This window comes from Stegastes partitus, unplaced genomic scaffold, assembly GCF_000690725.1.
Source record: "Stegastes partitus isolate 25-593 unplaced genomic scaffold, Stegastes_partitus-1.0.2 Scaffold112, whole genome shotgun sequence".
Taxonomy (NCBI): domain Eukaryota; kingdom Metazoa; phylum Chordata; class Actinopteri; family Pomacentridae; genus Stegastes; species Stegastes partitus.
Window position 1 is genome coordinate 704,166 of NW_007577843.1, and position 23,698 is coordinate 727,863.

General features: G+C 38.9%; 1 protein-coding gene across 1 annotated transcript in view; it reads right to left on the bottom strand.

Moving 5' to 3' along the window:
• Nucleotides 1–747: 747 nt before the first annotated feature.
• Nucleotides 748–23,698, bottom strand: part of cdhr5b (cadherin-related family member 5b) — a 31,059-nt gene continuing 8,108 nt past the window's right edge. Inside the window, exons 5-20 of the mRNA XM_008278008.1 lie at nt 20,499–20,606; nt 20,048–20,178; nt 13,541–13,722; nt 13,382–13,438; nt 11,429–11,518; nt 11,159–11,248; nt 10,866–10,971; nt 10,563–10,729; nt 10,184–10,274; nt 9,969–10,066; nt 9,074–9,277; nt 6,787–6,897; nt 6,625–6,691; nt 4,437–4,610; nt 3,442–3,611; nt 748–1,305 (exon numbers count right to left, since the gene is read on the bottom strand). Coding sequence (XP_008276230.1) covers nt 748–1,305; nt 3,442–3,611; nt 4,437–4,610; nt 6,625–6,691; nt 6,787–6,897; nt 9,074–9,277; nt 9,969–10,066; nt 10,184–10,274; nt 10,563–10,729; nt 10,866–10,971; nt 11,159–11,248; nt 11,429–11,518; nt 13,382–13,438; nt 13,541–13,722; nt 20,048–20,178; nt 20,499–20,606 — 2,404 coding nt within the window. The remainder of the gene's footprint in view (nt 1,306–3,441; nt 3,612–4,436; nt 4,611–6,624; nt 6,692–6,786; nt 6,898–9,073; nt 9,278–9,968; nt 10,067–10,183; nt 10,275–10,562; nt 10,730–10,865; nt 10,972–11,158; nt 11,249–11,428; nt 11,519–13,381; nt 13,439–13,540; nt 13,723–20,047; nt 20,179–20,498; nt 20,607–23,698) is intronic.

Sequence of the window (23,698 nt, forward strand, 5' to 3'; positions counted from 1 at the left end):
TTGAATTGTTTAATGGAAGCTCAGAGTCCTGTCATTATCTGTCATAATGTTTTACAGTCTTCACTATCAGCAGTGAGGCTTTCATTACATGCCAACATATTTCTAGCTTTACTCATTGTCATGGATTCACTGCCTGTTTTGAATGATCAGCATAACCAGTTAATAATTCACCAATATTCCAGTAACTCCCGTAATTTGGATTCTTTCCTCCTCGGACTTCTTCTCCTCAATCTCAAACTGTGTTTACTGGCTACAAGGGAAGAGGAAAAGGCGGTGAGAGCTGATTTTCTTTCTTTTTTTGTCTTTTTTTCAAAACTCTTCAACAGCAGGCCCACACCTGCAAGGCCATCAAAGACCACCAGGGGTACACAACAAACGTTATCTTCATTTGCTTCATTTCTATCACACTGATCTCAGCAACCTCGACCCCGTCACACATGAATATCATCTCTGTAATTAGTTTATGCTACATTATGATTCATGACATGCTGACGTGAAGAATAAAGCGTGCAAAGATTTAATTGACCTAAAGTTTAAGTAAATTAAACCTTTACTTACACACTTGTAGGCAATGCTTAGAAGTTAAATAAAAAATGTTCATAGGTGACTTTAAATCTTGACATAAGGTGTGTACAGTCCTGGTTCTGTCACTGGTCTTCTGTAATAGACTGACAAGCTGAGTGTTACAGGCCTGACTGCTGATTAAACTTCATTCAATTTTATTATGGGTGGTTCTTTTGACTCCTCTTACAGAGCAAGGTTCATAGAGTCGTCACTGTCTGAGTCCCCTTGTCGATCCTCATTCTTCACCCTGATTTCACTGTCCAGATCTGAATCGGCAAAGGCAATCTTTTTTGTCGGCTGGTTGTCGTCTTCGTCATCTTCTCTGTTGCTGCGTGATGGTTCCTCATCTTCCTCCTCGCTGTCATCCTCTCTGCTGTCTGGGATGATGACTACCTCCTCTTTGGCATTGGGGTCAATGTCCTCCTTAAACCAGACTGATTTATAGCCCTCCTCCACGCGCCTCTCCTTGGTCAGGATGGGTTTCACATCCTTCTCGCTGTCGGCCCCCTCGGATGCCGTGTCGCTGGAGTCATCAGGCAGCAGGTCGTGCAGTGGTGCAGTAGACCTGACAATGGCCTCTTCGCGCGGGATGCTCCATGTTGTTTGTGGTAGCTCTTTAGCATACTTTACACTTCCCCCATCTGGACTGCCTGAGCCCAGGCTGCTTCCATCCTCATCATTCTGGAAGGCCTCATTGGTGTACTGGATGCCCTCCTTATGACCACCTGAGCCTTGACCCAGCTGTGGAAGAACAATCAGGAATAGAAAAGACAATTACTCACGATTATTTTGAATAAAACACAGGCTTTTTTGACCAGCATATAACATGTTGTGTATTGTTTGTGTTTTGTAGTTGCTTTGTAGAACGCTCCAGCTGTACAATATCCTAGTTAGAGAAGAGCACCTCCCTCACTGACAGAGCACACCTTGTTTCCAGTGACAAGCTACCATCCTTGTAGCAGCTGTGAAATCAGCTTACAGACGCCTGTCATTTGTATTTAGAGAAGATGTCACTGATAGCAGACACTGCGAGTGACGGATAACTCTGTCAGTAATATGAGACAAAATATTTTAGACCTTTTTTCAAAAATCTATTGACCTGCCTGCACTGCCACACCATGGTGAAACGTGACATTAATATGCAAATCCACATTTCATAATATCTGTCCTCCATTGTCTGTTGGAGGGCAAAGGTTGTTTTTTCATTTTTTTTATGAGGCCTCAGTTATTAGTGTATAGAGGTTAAAGACAACACCTTTGTATTTAGTGCCAAGTATCAAGCGAAGGGGGTGATTTTCTAAATCAGTGCAACACATTGCTGCACACAGTTGTAGTTTAAAAAACAAAAGAAGTGTCCAGAAGGTTATAGGATTTCTGTAAGTCTTTGAATTGGCAGAAGCCTGGCTGCCTTACAATATCATAAGGAATTTGAACCCTTTGTCACCCCACTGTGAAAACAAAATTGACTTTCCCTCTTTATGCCACAATTGAAAAAAAAAAAAAAAAGAATGATATAAGCCCCGAAGGCCAGTTTCACAATCTTATGGAATATGTTGAAAAATAAAAATAAAAATTTGGCATGTTATGTGGATAAGATAAATTCTTCAGACAGACACCATGAGATTTTGCTTTCTGGAGTCAACCAGTTAGTATGTAAAGCTTCTACAGTTAATCGATTAATTGCTTAGTTGTCAGCTGTTAAATAAATTGCCAACTATTTTTGACATTTAATGAATTAATTTCTTTAATTTTTCAAAGAAATACCAGTCAAAAGTATTTGATTTCAGCTTTTTGCCTGTCAATATTTTCTGGTTTCTTGCCTTCTCTGTGACAGTAAACTGAATTTCTTTGGGTTGTGAACCAAACCAGACATTTGGGGACATTTTCTTGGGCTTTGGCAATTACTGATTGACATTTTTCACCATTTTCTGACATTCTATAGACCAAACAACTAATCAGTAATTTGAGAAAATAATTAACAGATTAACTGACAATAAAAATGATCGTTAGTGGCAGATCTAGAAGTAAGTGGACAAAGAGTGAAACAATGAATACTGGTCAGCATAAGGCAGATTAACCCTTCTCTAGAGAGGGAGAAGACAAAAGAGGAGGCAAGTGGAAGGACTGACGAGAGGCTCTAGAAACAACAAACCTGGGAGAGTAATGATTGCCTGTTACCATTACTGCAGAGGGGTTAGTCTATAATAACTTAATCATTGGGAAAAAAAGCCTTCACTGAAGCCCAAAGTTTAAGTCACAGACTAGTGAAGCTATCAGTCAAAGAAACTAATGGAAGTTGAAGCGAAAAGCCAGAAAATTGAAAAAAATCCATTTTAAACTTAAGGTCCACTTGTTAAGGGACCAAGCCCAATGTTCAGAAAGAATAGCCAAGAGCAACGTACTAAGAATAAGGCTGTTTTTTTAAACTAAATGTTTATTTGTCCTGTTGTGATCCAAGTCACTTAATGTTTTGTATCTCCCAATACCGGATACCATTTTCCTAAATAATAAACATTTTCAGTATTCCACATTAGCTGTAGGACCTGTTTGTGCCATGAGGGGGAGTGCCAGTGCATGTGTTAAGTCGAGTCAGGATGAAATAGGATGTTATCCTCGTTTTCTAGTATATTTGCAATGGCTGCTTTTGTAGCTTAGATCATGTGTCTGCAGTTTTGCCAGCAATATCAATCAATCATTGATTAATGTAACTGCATATTTTAACGAAATTGCTCAAATTTACAATACGTCTGTGGCAGTAGATATGAACAAAGGATCAAGTTTATGTTCTTGATGGTACCAAACTGTTGCTGACAGTTTATCCTGAAGTGGATGCCCTTACTCTGCACACTCTAACAACCTTTTAAACGTAGAACTTACAGAACTCCGAAACATGCTGGCCTCGTAGATCTTCTTCCAGTCTGCTTTTCCTTTCTGCAAGCGACAGACAAGCATCCCGATGACCACCAGACAAACAAACAGCAGAACACCCAAGACCGCACCAAGCACCGCCATGCCCACCACATCATTTCCACCAGATGGAACGGTCACTGCAAGAACAAAGATCAGCATGTTCAGACATCGACCAAAAGACACTAACACTCGACTTACTGGTGCAGCTTGACTGTAAAGCTAACACCTAAGAATCTAGTTAATTATAACAGTTAAAGTTTAAAAAAAAAAAAAAAAGTTAATAGTCTAGACATTTAAAACGTTTAACCTGCTGTGCATTCATAAGGGAATTTAACCAAAGATATAGGCCTGTTTTGTAAAATTAGCTTTGGTTAAACAGAGTCACCAGTAGTTGGACTTCAGTGTCAAAGAAAACTGACAGGCAAATCTGATAGATTATCTAAGAAATGCTAAGAGCCTATCTTGACATGGAGATTAATCTCAAACTCCCCAATGCGTTGAAGTTTAAAAAAGAAAAATTAAGCTTGGCCTGTTGAAATGTGATTAAAACTTTTTTAGAGCACTGCATGACAAAGAAGTGTTCTGTGGTTGGTTGTTTTTATGTCACCATCAAGACCCTTCATAGTCTCAGCAGCTCTTGGTTTACTTGCCACTTTGCATACATTGAAAACGAAGCTCCTTCCAATTGCCCTTTGCTTCACTTTGTTTTGTTAATCATGTGCAATGTTAAATACTGCTCTCACATTATTTGCTAGCTTGATTTTTCATAACAGGACAATATTTAATTTGACTGAGAGGAACATGAGCACCTGGTTGAGTTGTGCTGGCAGTGGACCTTCTTTCAGTGCTCAAAGTAACATCAGGGGTTGACAAACTGTCTTCAGTGGACATAGTGGGGACAGTGGTGGATGGGGTGGCCTCACTGGTTGTGCTGGTTGAGGTGCTGCCGTCAACTGACGTACCTGGGTCAGTGGTGGGCCCATTACTGTTGGTGGTCTTACTGTCAGTAGTGGAGTCCGTTAGAGGTGTTGTGTTGGACTCAATATTGTTGGTGGTCGATCTGCCAGTGGTTGATTCCCCATTGGGTGTCATGGTCATAAAGTCTGTAGTGCTCGTTGGCAAACTGGTTGTGAGACCTGAGAGGAGAACACAGTTTGAAGCCCCGTAGTTTTACTTCTTGTTCCTGTTTACTTCAAACCTTAAAAGTTGCCTCAGACAGGACGCAAAGTCCATTTTTACTTTGATTTATTTGCAAAAACCTGATGTCCACGATGTTCTTTTTCATGCTGCAAACAGGCAGTGAACCCAACAATACATGTGATTTAACCAGCAGATGAAAGCACTGCCAACCACACAATGATCAGATTGTGTGAAAAGGTCTTTGACCATATTCAAGTGAGCTCTGTCATTGTATATGACATCAAAGCAGACCAACCACAGGACACTGTTGCAATGAGTATGCGAAACACCTCAAAAGCATATCTAAGCCAAGCGTGCCAAATTAATGTTGATGTGCATGCCTTCCATTCAGTGTGTGCTGGTGTTGGAGAGGCCACATGTTCTCCAGTAAAACGACTTTCCTTGTTGTAACAGCTTTGAATGGGCATATAAAGAGAGAGCATCATGGTCTTTTCTTCCACTTGATGTTGGGGAGGTGAAAACACCATCTCCAGGATGTTTATCAAAGCTGCAGAGTCATTATTTGTAGTTCCAAAGCTGGTATTATGCTCAGTTACTCCAAGTCTACCATCATTTTTTTTTCTTCTAAAGCTTTAATTATAGCAGCCAGTAGTGATGTGAAGGCCAGGGTTTTTTAACACCCACGCCCACTTGACTCATCCAAAAAGCCAAATTCACAAAAATATGCGGGGTTACACCAAACATCTAAAACTGTATCTGTCATGGCTCCCTTAAAATATTTAGTTAGAGATGGCCATGTGTTGGCAGTATTTTTTAGCAAAACACATGCTACTGAATGATGATAGACATAGTAGTTTTTTTTTTTTAGAAGATTAACGTTATAGAAATGCTAATTGCAGAAACATCATGTTTTGAGCTCCTCCCTTACCGTACAGCCAAACTATGTGTCTATTATTCTTGTAGATGAATCATAGCAACTGGACTTGCTTGAGTTCTCAGTACTCCACCTGCCACAATCTCGGCCTCCACCTCTGTTGAGGGAGGTGGAGGTCTGAGGCATCACCTCTCACCTGTTTACAATTCAGTCTTAAGAACTCTCCCCAGGAAGATGAAACCACATTTGCACCTAGCCACAAAAGACCCTAAACAAACCCCACTGTGGCAGGGGGAGTACTAACAACTCGCATAATGAGGGGAAGGAGCAACAAACCCCCAGTTGAAACCGAAACTCAGGTGTTAATGGCTCCTTAAGGATATCAGTATCTGGAACTCCCAACTAGTCAGTCAGAACTGATGAAGCCTCTTGGATGAGAGGTGGAACATCTTCCAGGAACTCAAGCAAGTCCAGTTGCTGTGAGTAATCTACAAGGATAACCATGACCTGGATGACTGAGAATCTTCACAGATATGTTTCTGTTGCTTATTTAAAACTTAGTGAGGATGTTGCTTTGTCAGTTTTTGATCCGAACCTGTTTTCCAAAGCTATTATACTTATCAGTCCAACAGACAGGACCCCTGCAACACTAACCTCCACTTTCACAAGTTACTCTCTCGTTCATGACATTTTGTTGTCTTCCTGCCTCTGCCTCCATCTACCTTCTTGTTGCAAGGCAACAGTGCTGACCAACTGCGCCACCTTGCAGCCCATAATGTTATACAGCTCCATTCAATTAAATTTTATTTATATAGCGCAGTTCCCAACATATGTCATATCACAGTGCTTAACATAGTAGGTGAAGACCTTACAAATTTTAAACAGAGAACCCAACAATCCAAAGTTGCTTTTGGACTCCCTCTGAGCAAGCGGTCGGCAACGGTGGTCCAAAACTTAAAAAGAATGTGGGACAGAGGTATAAAGTGGGGGCCCTGAATCCTCCATCCTGTGAGTCAGACTAACAAGAAGCAACCTTTCATTCTGGCAAACATGATTGCAGGTAGTACAATGCTGAACATTGCTTCATTGAACACCAAAAGAAGAAGAGAGATGTTTTGTGAAGCTTGTCTTCCTACCTGATTTCACCTCCACTAAAAGCTGGCTTGTGTCTGATTCATCATTAGTTGTGTCTATTGCCGACACCTGGAAGTACCAAGATGGATATGAGTGCTTGAAGATGACCATTCAAATCAATCATTTAAACTCCTGTAAAATTTGAGATAGATTTGTAAACTCACTTGCAGGGTTAATGTGCTTTCTGGGAGATCCGTAGTCATGAATAAGTAGCCATTAAAAAATATGAAATCATGGCTGCCGATAATGACGTAAGTGATGTGAGGATTTACACCCTGTTTGAACACATATGAAAAAGTTAGTGCTGAGCATCAGTTTGACTGAAAACTTCAAAAAGAGTTCCTCAATCATCAAACACACGACTGATGCAATGCATTAAAGCCGCATTATGTCAGCCCTCATAATAGCCATAATTCTGAGAGCTTTTGGGAATTTCAGACAGTATCGCTATCATATGTAACATTACTATTACTACTACTACTAATAATAATAATGATAATAAACTTTATTTATAGAGAACTTTTCAAAACAAATGTTACAAAGTGCTTTCCAGTAAAAAATAAATTGAAAATTAAAATACAATAAGCACAAAGAATAATTAATAAAAGTAGAAAGCACACAAATAAAACAGGAAGCTATAAAACATAAAACTTAGATAAAATCAGGAAAAGCTCTCCGATAAAAATGTGTTTTAAGAAGTGACTTAAAAGAGAGCATGGAATTAGCTGACCTGATTTCCTCGGGCAGGTCATTCCAGAGCCTCAGCGCCCAGACTGAAAACGGTCTGTCCCCCTTTGTTTTCAGCCGGGCCTCTGGCACAGTTAAAAGACCTTGCCCGAGGATCGTAAAGAGCGTGGTGGAAATTACGGTGTTAAAAGGTCGGCAATGTAAATAGGACAGAGACCGTTGAGTGCTTTAAAAGTGACTAATAAAATTTTAAAATCAATCCTAAAACGTACTGGCAGCCAATGTAAAAGAGCTAAAACAGGCGGGATGTGCTCATGTTTCCTCTTCCTGGTTAAAAGCCTGGCAGCAGAGTTCTGCACTGTCTGTAATCTGTCCAGGGATTTTTGATTAAGACAGGGAAAAAGACTGTTGCAGTAATCCAGCCGTGAGGAAATAAAAGCATGTAAAATCGTCTCGGTATCTTTAAAAGTTAAATAAGATCGAATCTTTGAAATATTTCTAAGATGATGAAAACATGACTGTACAAGTTTTGTGGTGTGCTTTTCAAAGTTAAAGTTAAAATCAAACCAGATGCCAAGATTCCTTGCAGCAGGCTTCATGTTTTTCACTAGCGGTCCAGCAGATAGCAGAATTTGTTTTGCCATCTGCTGGGACCCGATTACTATGATTTCGGTTTTAGTGCCGTTCAGCTGAAGGAAGTTCTCTGACATCTAGTTTCTCACATCTGCAGTACAGTCAATTAAAGCACTCAACGTCCCAGGATCAGTGGTCTTAACGGGCAGGTACAGCTGCGTGTTGTCAGCATAAAAATGAAATAAAACATCATGTCTTTGTATTATGTGCCCCAGGGGGAGCGTGTACAAAGAGAATAAAATTGGACCCAAAACCGACCCCTGAGGCACACTGTACTTAACTGGACAAAATGACGACCTGTGGTTGTTTGCTGCAACATAAAAGCTTCTCTTAGTCAGGTAAGATAAAAAGCACTCTAAAACTGTACCCGAAATCCCCACCCAGTGCCTCAGTCTGTTTAAAAGAATGCTGTGATCAGTTGTGTCAAAATCATATATCTGTTGGCAGAATGGCTGGAAATGCGCTGCTGACAGCTGCATCAAAATAATATTCTATATTAACATCAATCAGAAATGACTTCGTGCATAAGGCAGAGTAAACCCTGGTCAGGTCACCAGTCCATCACCGGGCTAACACAAAGTGACACACTTACAATCACAACTACAGCAAATTCAAAATCACTAACATGTAGATGTGGGGGGGAACTGTGGAAAAAAGCCGGAGCACTGGTGAGAACCCATGTAGGCACAGGATGAACATGTAAACTACACACAAAAAGGCTCCAGCCGACCCGGAGATTTGAAACCAGTGCCCTCTCTGTGAGGTGACACTGCTAACTGCATCTCTACTGTGCTGTCTGCAAAAGCTAGATCCAGCTTGTAAATAAAAATATATTTCTGATGATTCCCAGCAAAATACACACACATTCCAACAGAAGTCCTAAGAAATATGCAAAAGATGTACAAATGTTTGGAGATGGTTTATCAAAATAAACAGTTGGTGGCGTCACTACTTTTCCAGTTGCATGCCATTAAATCAACAGCCCCACAGAAGGTTGTGTATGTTATGATGTGTATGTTATGATGTCCAACTCTGTTTTCTTTGCACTTATCACATGCATTAACTTTTCCTAAACATAACTTCTTTTTACTAAAAAAGGTTTCAAGTGTTTAAGTGGATTCAGTGTTCTACCCCAGTGGCAGCATAGTCCTCATCTGTGACGAGGATTTGTAGTGGCTGGTCCTTGTTCATCACGTCCATCACCATGGTGCCTATAGAAGTAGCGACACCTTCGTACCGAGGCTTCTGAAACTTTGGGGGGTGGAGGCTCTTCACCTGGACACTGATTGTGACGGTGGTGGTGGCAAACTGATGACTGTTAATTGCCTGAGCAGCCTAAAAGAGAAAGAGCTTAATGAAAGTATTAAACATAAAAGCATTCTAATTTCTAACCGCAGCGAGCTGAGCTTTGCTAATCGTAAGTTGAAACTAGAACTACAGGATCTTAGAAATACTGAAGTGAGTTCCCCCAGCAGCACCTAACTAAAAGAGTCTTGCCTTCCTACTGACCAGACTTAGTATTTTACCAAATGACACATACATCAGCAACAATTTTTCCTACATCTGCAGGTGAAAGAATCGGGGGGGGGGGACTTTTTGAAACACTCTTTTAAGTTATTTTCTAAATTTAGATTTTTTTTAATGCAATGTAGTTGCAGACTTGAAAAGCTTTAGCATAAAAAATACCTAAATAAATAAATAAAAAAAAGTCCATGTTTTCTCAGTGAATCTAAACTCCTCTTCTCTTGTCACTGTCCATCCAAATTCAGTCCAAGTATGACTGAGAAAATGACCTCAGATTCTGAGTAGCAGCAGTTTGGCCTTGAATAAAAGAAATTCAAGGCATCGAGGCTGAAGCCAGGCTTCATTTGATGTTTTGTTTGTTTGGGTAACATGCTAAAATGGTGTGTTCCTCGCATTTCCCACCTATCAAAAACCCATAGCTCAGTTTAATTTCAGCATTAGGCACAGACAAAATAACCATTTGAATGAAGTAGATAAAAGCATGTGAATGTTTTGTCTTTACCAGCACTGACAGACTGATTGTCCCCAACACATCAGTGGGCTTCAGCATGGTTATGCCCCCCGTGTTCTGGTTGATCTCAAACAGATTATCTTCATTTCCTAAAACACAGACAGACTGGGCTACCTCTAGCTGCCAACAACTAGTAATGTATTTCTGCAGATGTAGATGTCAGACTGAAAAATAGACCATTGTTTGTTATAATCCAAGCTGCTTACCACTTAGGAAAGAATATGTTATTTTCTCATTTATTCCAGTGTCTCCGTCAATGGCATGTAGAGGTCCTGGTTTCAATGGTAACACTCCAGTCTGTATAGGAAAAAACACTTTTATATTGTGGTCATGTAACTATGAAGCTTTTTATCCCACCTTCAAGTATAAAAATTAACAACAGATACAAATACTTTAGACCGAGTTTAGACATGATTGAACAGTGCAACAAACTGAGCATATTCCTATATTTTGGCAGCGAGCTGTCTGATTGACTGCTTATCATTAAATATTCTACTTGAGGCAAAATGACATTGCTTCACTCCATCTGGGTTTTACCCAAGAGCTCAGTATCAGTGCTGAGCTTTTCAGATGAAAGCGACACACCTCTTGTTCGTTTAAGGTAACACTGCCAGTGTAGCCAGCACTGTGGCAGATCACATTCCCATCAACTTCAACCTCGGTGCAAGGCTGAAACCACGGCGGTCTGTTGTCCACATCTACAATGGTGACAATGATAGTTGTTGTTGCAGTGTGCACTTCATCCCCTGCTACTAAGGCTGCGTCCTGAGAAAAAAAAAAAAAGTGTTTGAGAGAGCCTAGCTTACTTCCAGAGACTAAAAGGACAATTTGAAGCCACTGAGTTAGAAGAAAGAAATAATGTTGTAGAATCAGCAATGAGCACTATACTCACCTTAGCGGTCAATATCAGTTCAACATTTTTGACTTTGTCATAGTCGAGACGTGCATTAACAAGGATCTCTGGGTTTGTAGAGGACCTTAGTACAAAATCATTCTGTAGAAATAAGATAAGACAAAAAAAAAAAAAAAAAGTTCATAGCTAAACGCATTCTTGACCTAAATTGGTGCTGGAGACAGAACTAACATTCATCATCTCATGTGACTTTGGGAAAAACAAACAAGGATTTATGTAAATACTGGACCTACAAAGAGACAAAAGAAATATAAACAGAAATTCTTACAGATGCAGATGTTAGTGTATAGGAGAGTTGAGGATGTGCGTCTAAGTCTTTCGCAGGGTAGTTGCCCACAATTTCGCCGACAGGAGACAACTTTAAAGAAAAGGGTGCAGCAAAATGTAAATTGAGTAAAGTAAAATGTAACATAAAATTAATAATAATATTTGATGTTCAGTTTGAATTAATAAAATAAAATAAAAAAAACAAACAAACAAATCAAAACATTTACAATGATACATAATATAACCTGTTAGGTTTTTATCACACTCTTACCTCATCGACATTTGCTTGGTAGGAAGCTGAATCAAAGAATGGAGGGTTGTCATTTTCATTGGTCAAAAGCACAACAATGACGATCTCCAACTGGAAACAAAAACACAGTCCTAGTTTAAACTACTTATTCTGCGCTAAATACCATAGTGTTGTCTCTTGTTCCTTTTTTTTTTTTTTTTCATTTTTAAAGAAACTGAAAAGAAAATGTACGAGCAAAAAGCAGATATAGACTCTATGTGAAAAGAAAATGCAGGACATGAAGATGTTCTGTCTGCATAATCTTTAAAAGTGTGAAACAACAGACACCAGCATCTGAAAAACATTCTCACACAACAATCTTTGAGAATCTTTTGAAAGTGGGTAACCTTCTCAAGAAAACCTTAACTCTTCTTAACAGAACCTACAAAACTTCAAAACCACAAAAAGACTAATTCTACCTGGAGAACCTTTTTATTCATATGCAACCTCTTCAAGAACATTTAGAACACCCTCAGAAATGTGCACAAATTTGTACAAAAAACACTTGTAGGTACTTTTCAACTACTTACAGGAAATCTTAAAAAAATCAAATGGAGCTTATGCGTTAGTTCATACAGGCATGGAATCAGGGCATCACAAGGCCCCTTCTGTACAATCTTTCACTGCTTAAGTCCAGCCCACCCACTGCTTTATAACTGAGGCAGCGTTCATTCTTTCTGCCCACTCCACGCTCACCACATCATTGCTACGCATGCCTCTACAGATCGGCAAATCTCCTCCTCCTCCCCAACCTCCTTCCTTTTAAAAGTTTAATTCCAAAACTCTGACTGTTTCTCATATTGTGTGGGACTGTAGAACACAGATGTTCATAATTATACCTTGACCCCGGAAAACTGTAAAGTGAGGACCACTTAAGTTGGTCTCCTTGTTTTGTGTTCATACTGTATCATTTGAACATTGTGAATTTAAGGCTCTGCCGGGGGGTTTGTGATCTCAGGGACTGTCTGTGTCATGCTTGCTCAGCTTGTTCCAGAGTATCACTCGAGCAAAGTCACGCCAAACTTAAATGCATGTGATTCCAAATAAATTAGTAAATCTGACAAAGTGTCCTGTCGGAAAAATTATTCCCAAAATAACTTTTCAAACTGTGCCACCTAGAAACCTTCTCAAAGACTTCTTCAACATCCCTTGGCACCCTTTATCACCTCCCCATGCACTTGTGTAATGGAACCTGGACAAAAGGTGCACCTTTACAACTTTTTCTCAAACCTTTACAACTTTAAGAAGCTGTACAACACCCTTAAGCATCTGGAACACCTTTTAAGACACTTGTTAAACCTCATCAAACAACCAGAGAATCTCAACAAGAGCTTGTACAATCTCTTCAGTTACTTGTACAAGCTTGTTGACCACCTGAATAACTTCTTCAAGCATCTGGTCAAACCTTTTGAGAAGCTGTGCAACATTCAAGCCCCTCAAGGATTTCGTAGGTACTATTTACAACTTGTTCAAGTGCAGCCTATTTAGGAACCTATAAAACCTCTTTAACTACCTTTACAAGAGCAACTTTCCTAAGAACCTCTACAACTTCGTTAAAGACTCTTAAAAGCCTTGGCAAGTGACTGGAGAACACCTTCAAGAGCACATACAACCCTCTGAAACCTAGAACTTCTTGAGGCACCTGGAGACAAGAGCTAGTACAACCTCTTCTTGCACCCAGAGAACCTTTGTGCTTCATTTACAATCCCTTCAAGAGCAGAGAAATTCCTGAAGAACCTGCTCTACCTCCTTGTTTTTTCAGTGAGGTGCTCTATCACTTACGTGGGATCCTGTTACAATGTAGGACAACATTCCACTTATTCACACGATGAATGAGGCATGCTTGCCTTATGTAAATGTCACTTTGTCAGTTTTCAGTATGAACACACTATAGCATGAATATAAAAATGAATATTGGCTCAATCACAGTTTTACCTTCAGTGCTGTTGCTGTTTCGGTACACGTGATTGCAACCTCATAAAGTTGTGTAGTCTGCAAACAAAACACACTTCAATTTCAGTAGGTTCTACTAGAGAATCTAAACTGAGTTGTGGGTTTGGATGTGATTGGCACTTTAGTCATGATTGATAATACCTCAAAGTCCAACATCCTTTCAGCTACCAGCTGGTTTCCTTCAAGCCTGAATGGGTTTTCTGGGTTTTCAGGGGGAGGACTAAACTCAAGAGTCACCCCTGACTGGACAGTGATCGTCGCCACGACATCACCCACATTGTTGTTTTCTGGAAAGTTCACAAGTGAAGAAGGAGCAGAACAGACTGTTGGAAGAGAAGAAGAAAACATGTCACAATTAAAAAAGTAGTCCAAAGTCAAATTAGAACATGGATTCATTTTTGTTTATTGAGCACCAAAACAGTACTGCGAAGGTAATGTGTAAAAATGCTGAAAAAGGATGGCTTCTTACTCAAATGTAAATTCACTTTCCTGTTGAAACTGCAACAGGGCAAGAAACAAAACCTACAGACTGTTGCATCATGTACAAATTCAATCTGAGCATTGGTTTACACCATACAAGAACATGTCACTTTGGCTCATGTGGTTTTGTGCTATGTTTGTTTAAGTTGCTTCAGACTGCTATACTTTCTAGACTGCTTAGTCCCCTTTAAGGACACGTTTCATACATGCGCAGTGCATCACTGTCTATGTATTTCAGCGCATCTGCAGTTGGGGTCCTCGTAGTATTATTGCTGTACAAAAACATTGGAGCATGCTTGGACACACAATCCTCACATACATCCTCTGATTATGAACTTAGGCGGACTCAGTACACTTGCATACCCAGGGATGTGTAAAGCACAACCTCAGTCTCTATTGGATGCTAACAAAACTCCAAGGTTCAGTCGCACACTCTTAATCAGAATAGGACCCAGAACAAGGAGAGACTCCAGCAGAAGTCACTCCATTACAAAATGCAAAATGTTTTTATTTAGGGGCATTCCTGGAGCATTACAGCTTTGACATAGCATTGGCCTGCGTGTAAATGATCAGAGTTAATGTTAGCATTAGCCACATTTGCCACGCAATGTGCTAAGAGTGAGGGTTTTCCTGTTGTTGTGGGGACATTGTCATCAAAATGAATGATAACCCACTGGGTCTTCAGTTCCTTAGATGCTGGGAATGCATGAAGACTCTTGTGTTCACTCTCAGCCAACAGCAGAACATTTGGTGATCTTTTTCTGTGGATGAGATTCTTTAGAGTTAGCAGCCCTTCTAGTTACAAAATATTATTCATGGTGGACTGTGAGGCAGCTGCTCATTCCTTGTTTGAGTCTGTGCCAAAACAGCTGCAAGGCAGGTTACCCGGTGACTTTGACAAATGACTGAAGAAATGCCTTGACCTCAAACTAGGTGTTTCAGGCAAGTAAAGAATGGTTTTATATGAGGGAAAATAACTCCTTTTGGTGTGAACTTTAGGCTTTGTAAGTTTGTAAACTTTTAACATGGACAAGAAAGCCAAAAACACACCGTAGAGAAGGGAAAACCCCAAAATGCATAATGGGCTCTATGATGACTTTTCTTCTTCCATGGTGCATGTAGAATAGGAGTGGACCTTTTGCCTTCCTTCACTTGTCAAATGTGTATTTCAGTCCCACTGTATCCGAATTGTATCACTTTCTCTGACTTGACTTCCGTCAGGTACAGACAGTGAAACTAAACACAGTGGTGAGTTTAATTGTTTAATGAGCTTAATTTTTTGAAAGTTATCATCAAATCTGACAATCTGTTGCTACAACAGGCAGCTATATCTCTCTGCTGGTGAGGCTAGTAAAATGACTTTTTGATGTATTTTGTAACTGGCAATACACATGTTGACTGACAGGATAAATAATCAGAATTTGTACTCCTAAATTCAACGTCAGCACTGAAGATAAATGTCTCCACCCCTCATTACACATACTTTCCACTGTTCCATGTCAAACTACTTCCTGGTTCAGTCATTGCCTCTACTCTTCTGGCAGTAATACATATGGCTGTTGACAAGATAGATAATCACTTCCTTTAAAAATTCAACATCAGCACTGAAGATAAATGTCTCCGTCGCTCAATATCAATACTTTTTACTGTTCCACTGTTTCCATGTCAAACTATTCCTGGTTCAGTCATTACCACTCTTTCTCTCTTTTTCCACTGTCATAATATCTATCCCAAAGCACACAAATTGAGCTTTTAGAACTGGCCCTGTATGTACTACAAATACCACTTAGGTTTACGAAGCCCATGTTACTGAGCCCATTCCTTTCTGTAGGACAGACACCAGCAGTCAGATAAAACAAACATTTCTCAGATACAGCAGCAGACATCAGTACTCACTAGCAGCCTCAGTGGATGTTTGAAGCAGAATCAGAAGAAGCAAGCTGAAGGATTTGCTCACAGTGAAGAGAGGATGAATCCTGTCCATGGCTCTGTTTGTCCTGTCTAAACTGATCCCCCTCTGTGTCTGTTCCCTGCTTATCTGCTTGCCTTTATGGCTGCATTGGACTTTTGCCCATCATAAAACCTAACACGCACATCCGTTTGCTGGGAAGTCATAAGATCTTTTTCTGCGACTAATCATCTTTTATTTGATTGGTTTGACATTAGACATATCATGAGTATATGTTTGGACATATAGAAAAAGGACAAAGTATTGATAGCAATCTTATTTGATGTTTTCATATTAGCAGGCCTTCTGTAGGATTTTTGTACCCAGAGATCACGTGTCCTGATTTGCATTTATGGCTGACAACAACAGAACAAACATAGCCCAAATACATCAACAAATACCTAAACATCGTAAGTACAGTCGCTTCAGGCAATGTTGAGATGCCTTCACTTTTTGTACACTTTAGAGGGTTATAAATATAATATTATCATAAATGGAAATCTCTCACTTACAAAAATATTCAGATTGTTTTTTCAGTTCTTTGCAGAATTGGACTCAATCAATCAGACTTCATTTGAATATATTTTTTCATACAAATGAAATGTAACACAAAATGCTTGACAGTCAAAAGGAATAAACAAGCAACAAAAGCAAACCCTAACATCAGAAAGGTGTGTGCCTGACAGTGTTTAAGTCTCAGACTTCTCAGCAAAGCATTTAATATTTTACTGCTCGTCACGTGGGTGCACTAAACGCAGATAACGGCTGCTTAAGAACCAATGTTTTTGAACCAAATGGTTGGAGTGAAATGAACGGATCTAAAATGACCAGAAAACACTGTTAACAGAAAACAACAAAACACTCTTTTTCTCTGTTTAGTCTTTTTGCTTAGTTTCCAATGGCCAGCTTCTATGCCACCTAAATGAAATAAATAAGTTACATAAGGTATTACAGCTCTTCCTCTTCCAGCGGTTTCAACAGCTGAACCTGGCTCAGTTTTTCTTCCTCATGGTCATTTTGCTTTTATATCAGATGGTGTAGTGTTATTGATGCAGACAATAGACAATTGGGTAATGATTTAAAAGGGTGACAAGGCTAATAGCAGTGTAGCACTAGTACAGGTGTTTCCAAACACATGACGTCAAAATTTGGCTGAAGCTAATTGTATTGTTGTATTGTTTGTTCTAACTTCCCCCTTTGTTGCTTTGTAATCTTATAGATTTTTCTTCAGCAATTTCTTAAGAAAGAAGAAACCATAAATTTTACCACAGTTCAAAGACATCCATCCATTATCTATACACTGCTTAATCTAAGTCAGCTGGAGTCTATCCCAGCTGACTTAGGGCGAAGGCAGGGAAACACCCTGGACAGGTCGCCAGTCTATCGCAGGGCCACACTTAGAGACAGACAACCAAGCACACTCATATTCACACCTACAGACAACTTAGGATCACCAATTAACCTCAACATGTTTTTGGACTGTATGGGAGGAAGCCGGAGAAGCCGGAGAGAACCCACACTGCACGGGGAGAACATGCAAACTCCACGCAGAAAGATTCCGGTGCCCCCGGCAATCTTTTTGCTGCGAGGCAGCAGTGCTACCAACTGCGCCACCTTGCAGCCCAGTTCAAAGACATGTTAGGTTAATTGGTGATTCTAAGTTGACAGGTGTCTGTCTCTTTGTGTTGGCCCTGTGATGGACTGGTGACCTGTCAAGGATGTACATCACCTTTCGCTCTTTGTCAGGTGGAATAGAATCCATCCCCCCTACAATCCCCTACAGGACAAAACCATCTAGAATTGTTTTGTTTTAAGACAACCTGAGAAGTTTCTGCAAAGTTCTCATAATGGGAGTTTTTTCTTCTTCTTTTTCTTCTTGTTTCTAGAAGACGTTTTGAAAATGGCTGATAGTTTGCACTTACATAGCTCTTTTCTACCTTGGTGGTACTCAAAGCACTTTACAATGTGCTTCTCATTCACACACTCACACACCACTGGTGACAGAGCTGCCATGCAAGGTGCTCGCCTGCCATCAAGATCAACTTCGGGTGCAGTGTCTTGTCAAAGACACTTCCACACGTGGAACCTTAGTCGACAACCTGCTCCACCACCTGAGCCAAAGGTGCCCATAAAAGGTTTGGTGATCATTAGGAGACCATCATACTAAAAACACTGTTAAAATATATCGCAGCTGTTGCATTGAGACTGTCCTTCCTTTGCTATCATGTCATTGTGGGTTTCATAGAGGAACATCCAATAATGTATGACCTTAACAACATCCCCAAAACATCCTCATAATGTAGCATGCAACATGTTCAACTTTATTAGTTTTTAATATTACAGGAATGTTTCATGAAAAACATGCTGCCAAATGAGGCTTTGATAACATCCTGATGATATTTGTGAATGCTGGCTTGAAATGTTTTTTTCAGTTTTTATGTAACATAATGTGTGACCCAGACACATCCTCGAAATGTTTTCTAAATGTTGCAGTTACGTATTGTTTAACTTTTAGTTGTAGGAACTCATTACTTGGAATAATAAATATCTTTCAAACAATCTTTGAACAAAATGCATTTTATTAGAACTTTAAGCAACATTGTGAGAACATTACCAGCTAGCAAGGAATGTGGGGACCGTAAATCAGTAAAGTGAAACAAAATGGCATTTCATCCAGATTATCAGGTGAGGGTCAATTAGTCCGACAAATAACAATGTGTCTTTGAAGTTATTCAACCATATATGTGAAAGAAGTGTGATAACTGTTCTTATTAATACAGTACTTGTTAAAATCCACTCATCAAACTGAATACAGCTTGCTGGTGCTGTGTGTACATGTGAATTGCTTCATATAATTCTAAACACACTAAAAGTACTTCACAAAATGTATTTTTAATAACAAAAGTATCTGTGTTTCCACATTAAATAAGATAACAGTTGCACATACAGAGATTTATTCTGAACATCAGGAACATGTAACATCAGATTTAATCTCTGTCTCTGCCGAGGGTCCTCTACAGGTCGGTGGGCCAGTGGTTGTAGACTGACGGACACATGTACTGTTTCAGCAGGAGGTTCACTTTTTCCATGTCTCCTCCCGCACCACTGTGGACAAAAAAAAAAAAAAACATTATTGAAGAGAGTGATATCAGGAAAATATCATGACCTAAATTCTTAATTAGTGTCTGTTGCCTTTATGTAACCTCACTTTCCTTTGGAACTAAAATTTATTTCATCATATTTTACTCAGATCCCTTTTTGTAATCACGTCCTTCTTTTTAAATGGCGTTTGCTGCCAACTCAACACGTCAAACATGTTCACCTGTTTTCCTTCCTTACTAATAGAGTGAAACTGGATACAATCACTGTATGAGAACAATCAGAAAAATGTTATTCACTAACTATTTTAAAAATATTTTTTACTTTACCGTTATTTAAAAAAAAAATATCACTTTTAAACTACTGTCAGTGACAAGTGAAGGTGACTGCAGTTAACAATAAATGAAAACCGTGCCAGAGAAAGAGAGGAAGTATTTTTTTTAGTAGAGTATAGAGTGACATGGCTCTGCTGTTGTACTGATGGAATAAACACTGAAAATTATGCAATGTATTTTACCATCTTAGAAATACTGCAACCATTCCCATCTAAGTAAGACTCCAAAAAACTTATTCATGCTTTTATTCCCACCAGATGTGTCTTTTGCAATGCTCTGTTTTTCAACATCCCAAAGAAATATATAAACCAACTTGAGGTGTTAAAAAATGCAGCAGAACATCTCAGTTAAAGACAGACAGCACATTACTACCAGTTTTACTCCAGTTTCTTCTTGGGTTCCATGTGTTTCATTTTAAAGCTCATTTTAAGATTTCAAATCTCCTAGTTGACCAGCTCTTGATTAATTATCTAATTTGTTGGTCAGGGATGCACCTTGTAGACCTCTGAGCTCCTCTAACTCTTGTCTCTTAAATGTTCCCCAGAGTAGATGTTGATGTGAAGTTCTTTGAGTTGTACTTGCTGTATAAACTGTGTACTACAAATGGTTATTATGTATTGTTATACTTCAAAATACATTATATTATTATTGATTCTAATAAGGAAATTGGTTAATTAACTTTCAAATTTTTACAATAATCTTATACAAAAGAATTAGTTATTAAACTAGGACATGTATTGCTCTTGCACTAATGTGCCTGTAGTTTCTCCCACCTCCTCCTGACACCCTGCATGCGGCGCAGGAAGGCGCAGACCGAGCTGTGTTTGGCTTTAGATCGCAGGAACTCTGCGTATCTGTTGGAGAACTCAATGTCTCCCAGCTGTCTCCTGCGGTCCAGACCTGTAGACAGAAGCTGCCTGAAACGTAGTCACATCAAAAGTCATATAAGTATTGATGAAAATCAAAATCAGATTTTTGATGCACACATACTGTTTTACATGTATTTATGATTTTGAAATAATGCGAGTGTGTTTCATAGTTTTTAGAATCTGGTTCAGCTGTGTATTTTTATGTTGCAAATCACAAGAAAAGCAATGCAATGTACACCAGTGTCAATGATGGGATGAAGCTAAATGTTAAACACAACTGAACAAAAAGACTAAGTTACAACATTCTGACTTTAAAACTTTATCAGAAGATGTTTTGGCCATCTTGTATATGCACCTGATGAACTCACCTGAGTCTGGCCTCGAGCAGAGCGTCTGCAGAGTTTCCTGAGACAGACCATGGTGCGTTCAGATGTCTGATTTGAGTCAGGAAACTCTCCACCTCCACATCTTCATCACTGATGTCACATGAGAGGAATACACATTTTATGAAACACAAACAACAACATCACAAAAAGAATTGTTTTTGAATTGTTTTCAGAACTGTAACAGTTTATATTTTGTAATTTGAGGTCATGTGATGGTACCTGACAGGGAGTGATGTGGTGAGGTGGAGGAGGGCCAACAGCAGGAACAGCTGAGAGACACTGATGGAAGGCATCATGTGGATTATGAAGTGACAGTTTCCTAAGGAGACAAATAGATTTTTCAAACCTCCTTTTGAATGCTTTTTCATTGTTTGCTTTCAATGGATGCAATAATATACAAACAGGTGACAAATTAAAAGAAAAAACAATACAAAGTGTTGTAGCCATGTGTCTGTATAGCTGCTTTGTATTGATTCTCCAAATCTCTGAAACTTGAGAGATGGGACACCACTGTTTTGATGGTGGTGGTAAAAAAAAGTGCTGTCTAACTTGTAGATCCAAAATCTCACATAAATATTCATTTGGGTTGAGATCTGGTGATTGTGAAGGCCACAGCATCTGTGCATCAACGATTCAGTGTTTACTTTTCAAAACTTCATAACAAAAAGGGAAGATTTACAAAAGCTAAAAAAAAAAAGAGGAAAACATTACTAAGTTTTAATTTTGTCCATCATCAGAACATACATGACAATAATTGTATGTAATTGTGTAAATATATTGTTTAAAGTTATTAGTTTAATTCATTGGAATTCATTTTAAATCTAAATTCACTTTTAAATTGAGCTCACTAAATTCAGTCCTTTGAAAAATCGTTGCTTTAATATAAAACATATTTTTTAACATGCATTGCATTTAGATTGCTTTCTTTTGTGAACTTGGAATTTAAAGTGAATACAGCATACAGAGCTTAGTGACTTTATCTATCAGCAAGTTAACAAAAGTCAAAATTCAGACTTGTGATAATATAAAATTATATGTTAACATGACTTGGAATAAATTATACTCTTAAAACTGGATAAACTGAAATTCTGAACTAAAGATATTACGTCAAAAAGGCCTAACAAAATTTTACAGATTTTTTTTCAAAATGTTCTTTTATTTTTATTTTTATTTTTATTTTTTTTTACAGTGTGCAAAGGCATGATAGTGGTGTTTGATCTTTAATACACATTAGACAAAGATTCATCAGACCATTTTTATGAAATGTGTCTTTGATATACTGTACTATACCTCGTGGATACCCAGTTTCTGCAACAAAAAAAGAAAAATACTGCATGTGTAATGTAACTTTTTCTTTAACTAAACCCCCTAACATGCTGTTACTTGCATGTTCCCTGATCTTGTTGCTTTTTTTCTGTATCTACAGTTAAGTGACTATGAAAAATTCAGCATTAAGTCTAAATAAGGATGTTAATGGCCATACTGCTTGTAAATTGCAGTGTTACCTCATGAACAAAGTCAGATGAGCCATTGAGATTAATTCTACCTGCAGTTTAATACTAAAACAAAGAATGGTTGCACACTGAATAGATGCTCCCAAAACAGGTGAATTATTACGTTCAGTTGCGAAGAAAGGACTTAACCCTAAGCATGTGGCCAAGAAGACCCACACAATTCAGCTCAGACATCAATCTAATCTAATCCTCACTGTCAGTCTTACTCCAAAGGTGAATATTCTCAATGTGCACCCTGTTGTTTAACCTGGGATTCATACTTGGCCTGAGATAGTTACAGGTGCCTATGCCAAAACTTGGTGGTCACATGCAGAAAACTGACTGATGACACAAATCTTTTCATTGTACTCAGTATATCACACTTTCAAGAGCATCTATAGTGTGTGGGCATTCTTTGGGGTGTGCATGCACTGCAATACAGCATTGAAATAAAGAAAACAATTAAAATAAACCTTGTAAATCTTTAATAGGCCAGCATTTACATTGTTGTTTCTGCAGGCCTTCAGGAAAAAAGACTAAAGATTACCATGATGAAGCAGAAGAATGTCAAAATGAAAAAGTCCTGTCAACAGTCAATGTAAAAGGAGACTCACCTGGACCGATCCTGCTCAGAAACCAGATCAGATCTGCAGACTGGGTGTCCAGTCCACACTGCCTCCTTTTGTAGCACCTCAGGTATCGACACCCTGTCAGACTGCCCTCTGAATTTATTGGTCTGGTTATTTATCGTGTCAACACGTTGAGTTAGGAGATTTTCCAGCTGCAGTGTTGGTTTGTTGACTTCCTGAAGTCTTAATGAAATTATTGGATCTGACTTCCCTAATGAGCTCTAATCACCTGTGCGAGCTGCACATTGTTTGTTCACATGAAATCATTCACATGTTAGTACAGAGTATTGATCCATAACACACATTCAAATCTTTTTATTGCTGTGGTTTGTGCTTTTGTTTGCTTAGTGTCCGTTGTTCTCAATGGAAAATTGGACCTCAGGGCACTGTAAGAAGGTTTTTGCTCTTTGTGAGTTTAGACCCAACTAAGTAACAGACAAATATTCCTTTTGTTATGTTCCATCTAAAAGAGAGCTGTAATTAAATGCTCCTAGGGTTTACTTATCATATTATAGGCAAAGCAGCATCTGCTACATCTGTTATTGTAAGAAGATGCAACCTTGTATGATTAGATGAGTTCAACAAAAATGACTTTGTGAGAAAACCAAAACTTCCATTAAACAAACAAAAGGGGAAGCTCAAATACTTATGTAATTTCATCTTAGTTGTATCCATATGTATAAAACTTACAATCTCTCTTCTAAAGTAATTTTCTTCAGCTATCTAGTTGTACTCTCCGCTGTCTAACAACCTCTGCAGTATTCAGTCTTCTCTGCTGTGCTGCTGTTACAGACATGACTGAGCTAATCCGGACTTCTCAACTCACTCATGGGCTTGTCTTTTCTGTTAAGCAACAGAGGAGACAAGCCCCCGACCTTGGGCTAGAAAAGGTATTTGTTTTCCAGCTTGTAAAGCTGAGGGCTGCATTACAAAGGGAGATTAGTGGGTTATCGAGGTATGTTGAGCCTAAAGTCAGAGTTTAACCAGCTAGCTTACCATGATAACTAACGCTGTGAGGCTAACCTGGTCTAAGGTTATGGAATTATATTTGTGCCTCAAT